The following is a 6,000-nucleotide window of genomic DNA, read 5'->3' as shown; positions in this document are numbered from 1 at the left end:
GCTGCAGGTCACACGGGGCTGAGGCTGACGCTGTGCAGCAAGCCTCGGACGAGCTTGTACAGGGGTCTTGATGAATAGGCCTCAGGATCCTTTCTCTCTCTCTCTCTCTCTCTCTCTCTCTCTCTCTCTCTCTCTCTCTCTCTTTCTTTCTTTCTTTCTTTCTTTCTTTCTTTCTTTCACAGGGTTTCTCTGTGTAGCCCTGGCTGTCCTGGAATTCACTTTGTAGTTCAGGCTGACCTCGAACTCAGAAATCCGCCTGCCTCTGCCTCCCAAGTGCTGGGATTAAAGGCGTGCGCCACCAACGCCCGGCTGGGATCCCTCTTTTCAATGTTCTGTTTCCACATGGTGTGTCTGTCTCACGCTGTGACACCGCCTTTCTGGTGCAGCCTTCTCTTCTCCTTTGGGTGTTAAGTCTCACGATCTCACTCACACTCAGTGCTTCTGCCTCCACATCGTTTCAGCTTCTCCCTTGGTTATCTTGTCCTTTCAAAGGCTCCAAGAGAGGTAGTCTGCTAAGTCCAGCTCCCCTTTCCTACCAGGCTAACCCTTCCATATCATCTCATCTCATTGCTAACCCCTAGCTGTGGGTTGTCTGTTCTAGGGTGGGGACTCACATGGTGCAAGGCTCTAGTGGATGCTGCTTAGTTCATGTGACTGCGGATTTGGCAGATCTACTATGAGAGAAGATTGGTTGCTATGTCTTGGTGGGTGACAGATTGCTCGATGTAGTATATAAGCGGCAGCTTCTGTGGACAGTCCAGTAGGAGCAGCTGCCAGGAAAGCGGTCAGCACAGTGGTGCTCAGGTGACTCAAGCATTTTCTTCTGTGCTGAAGCTCCTGACGTAACAGCAGGACAACCAGGGACATGCAGAGTAGCTCGGCTGGAGACAGCCTTATTTGCTCCGCTTACTAAACAACTTTGTTTATAAAGAGACAGCTAAATTAATGAAAAAATTAAGTGTAGTCATGTGTGGTGGTACACAACTTTAATCCTAGGACTGCAGGGGCAGGGGCAGGGGCAGGTGGATCTTTGTGAATTTGAGGCCAACCTGGTCTACATAGAGAGTTCCAGCTAGCCAAAGACGCATGGTGGGACTCTTTACCTCAAATGAACAAACATACCGTCTCCAGAGGCGACAATAGCATCAGTACATGGCTTGCTTTGATGTTCTTAATAATTTACAGGACAGCTCTCACTGTGTTTCCTCCTCAACCCTGTTCCCTGTAGGTGGAAGAAGAAATCCAGACTCTGTCCCAAGTGTTGGCTGCAAAGGAGAAGCATCTCGCTGAGATCAAGCGGAAGCTTGGGATCACCTCGCTTCAGGAATTCAAGCAGAATATTGCCAAAGGGTGGCAAGACGTGACGGCAACCAATGCGTATGTTCCCTGGACTGTCCCCTTTCCAGACAGCGTAAAGGGCTGTTGTCTTCCTGTCTTTGGGGAGAGGAAGAGGGTGTTTCTGTGCTTTCTCTCTGGATCACACAGCCTTTTCTTTCCAGTTCTTTCAAAGCACCTGACTCTCTTCTAATTTTGGTTTTCCAGAACATTCTAAGGAATAGAATCTCATGTACAGGTTGAGGGAGCTGTTTTCAAGTTTGAAAAATGTTGGGTAGTTGTTTTCCCTTTCTGTGTTGTTGTCTTCTCCTTCCTCTTCCTTCTCCTCTTCCTCCTTCTTTCTTCTTTCTGAGGTTTTAGTTCCACATGGCCAGAAAATATTAAATGGAAAATTTTAGACATAAAATGAGTACGTTTTAAATTCCATGCTGTTTCGTGTAACCATGCCGAAACCTCCTGACATCTTGTGTACAGCTTGGGACACATTCATCTCCTTCCCAGTGTGTCCTTCCTAGTGTGTCCACGGTGTATGTCCCACCTGTGTTAGTAAGGGTTCCATCGCGGTGAAGAGAGACACCGTGACCACAGCAACTCTTAGAAAGGACAACATTTAATCAGGGCTGGCTTACAGTTTCAGAGGTTCAGTCCATTGCCATCATGGTGAGAATCATTGGAGTGTGCAGGCAGGCATGGTACTGGAGAAGGAGCGGAAAGTTCTTCATCTTGATCCACAGGCAGCAGAAGTGAAAATGATCCTAGGCCTAGTTTGAGCATCTAAGACCTTGAAGCCCGACCCTACTTCCTCCTAATAGTGCCACTCCCTATAGCAAGGCATTTAATTAAACACATGAGCCGGAGGAGGGCGGTTCCTAGTCAAACCACCGTGTCACCTGGCCCGTAGTCACTTAGTGGTCATGTAAGAGAGGACACGGAGTTGACTGGGGTCAGTGTGAGCTGTGACTGTTGGCATCCACTGGTGGTCTTAGAACTATCGGTTCTGTCAGTATCAGTACAGGGAGGGGCCCATATTATGTTTCTACTCTGCTGAGAGTGTCCAGCAGTTCCAAGTGACTGCCATCTGTAGTTTTGTTTCTTTGGCTTGCTCTTTATTTTATAAGGCAGGGTCTCTCTCTAGCCTGGAACTCATCAAGTGGCTGGCCAGTGAACCTGGGACCCTTTTGTCTGTCTCTCCCAACACTTGGATTATAGGCCAGAACTACCAGGCCCAGCTTTTCTGACATGCGTTCTGGGAGCTCAGACTCAGGCCCTTGGGCTGGGAAGGCGAGCCCTTTGTTGCCTGACCTGCTTGCTCAGGCCCAGGTCTTAGAGTCTTTTTAGTATGTGTGCTGCTTTTCTTTTGGGGGGAGGGGACACTTGAGTTTTGCCAGCCCCACCCTAACTGCCCAGTTCATTCCTTTCCTGCCGCTCTCCAGGGCACCAGAAGAACTTGATGGCAGGACTGTTGCCTGATGGTTATGGAGAACGTTAGAAGTTCTTAAAACTGTTTAGTTCTTGAGTTCTTCCACGGGTGATGACCACTGTAGCAGAAAGAGTTTACGGAAAAGCCTAGCTGACATTTCTCCCCCCTGTTCTTCATTCATAATTGACTACAGATACAAGAAGACATCTGAGACTCTGTCGCAAGCTGGGCAGAAGGCTTCCGCTGCATTTTCATCGGTTGGCTCAGTCATCACCAAAAAGCTGGAAGACGTGAAGTATGTGTGCCTTTCCCTTCCTCGCTGAGGCCTGGTTGCTGTCGGTCCTTCCTTGCCTCTGGGTCTGGGTGCTGCTGGGTTCTCCTCTGCTAGAGAGGGGGAGGGAACCCCTTCAAACCAAGGCCTGAGTGCTTGCCTGAATTCTTCAAGGCCTAGTATCCTAACCTCCCAAATGAACATCTTGTGAGTCCCTTTAAGGGCTGCTGAAAAATTCTGGTTGCAAACTTGCATCTCAGTCCTTGATCCTGCTACAAGTACATCTGTGGTGTTGCAAATGCGTGGTTGTGGGCAGAGCCAGGTGCCTTTTGGGGGATGACTACGAGAGCATGGGAGTGCACGCTTGGGCTTCACTGTCTGTGTGTGACATTCATGTGTCATGGTGTGGCTCCAAGGTGCTCATGTGACGAGCCCAGATGCTTTGCCCACGTTCGCACTCAGTCGCGGGTCTTATTTTGAGTTTCTTTCTTTAAATTGTGTGTTTGTATTTGAGATTAGTTTGCCGAGTTTTTCTTGTCATTTTGGTAAAACCACTTCATGGTGCTTTTGTGCCTCCATCTACCCCTGTGGTTAAATAGCGTGGAACGTAGTCAACATGCTTACATCGGCTGTGCCTGCGTTAGTGTGCACACTTTCTGTTTGTCTTTTTCTGTGCCTAGATTGCATGAGTCTGTGTGCTTTATTTGTGGAGAAAAATAGGTTTTACAACCAGAATTTGTTAGTTGAGTGGGTTTGTTGCATCGGTATATTATACTGTGTATTAAAATCCATTTCCTCATGCATTATATTTGAGAGCTACATTTGTTCTAAGCTTAATGTCATTAGGACACATTTTCTGAGTGGGGGGCACCTGCCAGGAGCCCTGACTTCTTTTAATGTTGACGGAATCTGTAGTGTTCTAGAGGCTATGTAAATCATGACCCTTAGGAAAGCAGGTTATTTAATTGCGATAGATCCCCCGCAGAACTTCCTTTCTGTTTTAACGCTTCCTCTGGCTTCTTACAGATTGCAAGCTTTCTCACATTCATTTAGGTAAGGAGAGTTTGAACCCCTGCGGCTGCCTGGCAGTTGTGTGAGATGTGTGTGAGGTGCTGCCTCTGGACACTCCCGTGCATCCTCTGTGGGACCTTCCTCTTGAGTGCATTCTAATTGCCAGGAGGGTCGCTTGTGTACCGCGTGTAATGGACCACTTGAAAGGAGAATCTGATAGCGTGGCACGAGGGCTATGGAGATGACTTTTGAAGTTTCAATTATTATTATCAATTTTACCTTGGCCTACAGAATTTCTCCCTTTTCATGTCTGATAGTTAGCTTTTGATGCTTTTGTAAGGGTATTGGAATTCTCCTTCACGTGGGTCCTGTTGTGTAATTATAATAGACGGCACGTGTACTGTCTCGTGGTATTAACTCTTCTATCTTGTAAAGGTTACAGTGCTCTTGACATGTGAGCTCTTGTTCACCGTGTACTTTTCCATATTTGGTTTATGAGAGCACTTTACTGTTTTATTATTTTTCCACACAGTATGATGTGTCAGTGAGAAAGTACCAGTTGTGCCTGTAGGGGTCCTGTGATGCTGAGCCCACCTTCCCTCTCTTGTTCATGCTCTGGCTGTATGTGCAGGAATTGGAAAAGACAAGTGGAAGATGCTTAAAGAATAACAGGATGGGCATCTCGGTCTCCATCTCTCTTCCGAGTGGGGTGCATCATCATTTTAGGGGAGCTTTGCTCTCACTGCAGCCCACGAGCATCTGCTACTGTTTTTCTCCCCCTCTGTCTCCCTTTTCCAGTTGTTATTTTTAATTAATTAATTAATTAATTTTGCTTTTTATTGACTCTTTGTGAATTTCAGACCGTGCATCCTAACCCCACTCAGTCCCCATCTCCTTGTATCTGCCCTCTGCCCCTGCATCCCCCCCCCTCCACCAAAACAAAACAGAAAACGAAATCTCGCTGTGAAAGCTGTAGTGTGTCACAGTGTGCCACACAGTGCGCTCTTTGGTCCACACAGCTTTATTACAAATGCTCATTGCTGTGAGTCGTCGGTCTGGTTCGAGGCCTCCGGTTTCTGCTACACTACCCATACTAGATCCTTACCTGACTTCTCTCAGATATCCTGTTGTCGCCTTATGTCATGAGATACTTCAGCTCTGGATCTGTAGGACCGGCCCCTTCGCATGCTCTGGCAGTTCATAGATGGGGTAGATATGGGGGTGGGCTGAAGCCCTGGATCTGGGCCAAGTAGCCGAGTTGATCAGTCCACCAGCTCTCCCTAGCCTGTGCTGCCAGGGCCTGCTCTCAGGCTTTATCCAGAAGACAGCTGGGAGCCACTCTCCTGTTCTTGGTGTGGTGGTGTGGAGGTGTGGAGGTGTGGTGGTATGGAGGTGTGGTGGTGTGGTGGTGTGGTGTGGTGTGGTGTGGAGGTGTGGAGGTGTGGTGGTGTGGTGTTGTGGTGGTGTGGTATTCTGGTGGTTCAGCCAGGCTGGCTTCCTGGTGGGACCAGATAGTGGGCCCTGACCCTTGAGGCCCCTGGGGATAATCATAGACAACCCCTGGAAGTGTGTTTCCAGCTTTTGTTTTTGCTGTGTTCTATACAGGCAGCACATTTGAGTCATACTTTTATTAATGTGGAGAAGCCTTGACAAGAATCTTCTCATTTTACCACTACTACATTGCAACACACTCATGCGATGGTCTCATAGCATCCCGGGAGGATTCACTGTTTCATTTCTTATAGATTTAAGAAGAAGTTTTCCTTTCAGATTATATATATATATATATATATATATATATATATATATATATATATATATATATATATATATATATATATATTTGTTTTGGGGTTTATTAAGGTTATTCTAGATAGTTCCTTTTTGCTGAAAACCTCCACCCTTCCTGAGAAAAGAAATTGCTTCTATCCTCTGTGGAAGGGCATCTTTTGGTTAGGAACTA

At 47.1% G+C, this 6,000-nt stretch overlaps 1 protein-coding gene across 7 annotated transcripts in view; it reads left to right on the top strand.

The window, feature by feature from the left end:
* Tpd52 (tumor protein D52) overlaps window positions 1-6,000 on the top strand; it is an 82,763-nt gene that overhangs the window by 64,433 nt on the left and 12,330 nt on the right. For 4 of the 7 annotated variants that reach the window (XM_021195499.2, XM_029537407.1, XM_021195501.2 and 1 more), the window contains exons 3-4: window positions 1,229-1,377; window positions 2,949-3,050. In XM_021195499.2, coding sequence (XP_021051158.1) covers window positions 1,229-1,377; window positions 2,949-3,050 — 251 coding nt within the window. Of the gene's footprint in view, window positions 1-1,228; window positions 1,378-2,948; window positions 3,051-4,052; window positions 4,080-6,000 lie in introns of all 7 variants that reach the window. The other 3 variants (XM_029537406.1, XM_021195498.2, XM_029537409.1) reach the window with 1 other exon arrangement.

Source organism: Mus pahari, chromosome 4 (assembly GCF_900095145.1).
Source record: "Mus pahari chromosome 4, PAHARI_EIJ_v1.1, whole genome shotgun sequence".
NCBI lineage: Eukaryota > Metazoa > Chordata > Mammalia > Rodentia > Muridae > Mus > Mus pahari.
The sequence above is the reverse complement of the archived record's forward strand: the minus strand, read 5'-3'. Positions and strand labels throughout refer to the sequence as shown.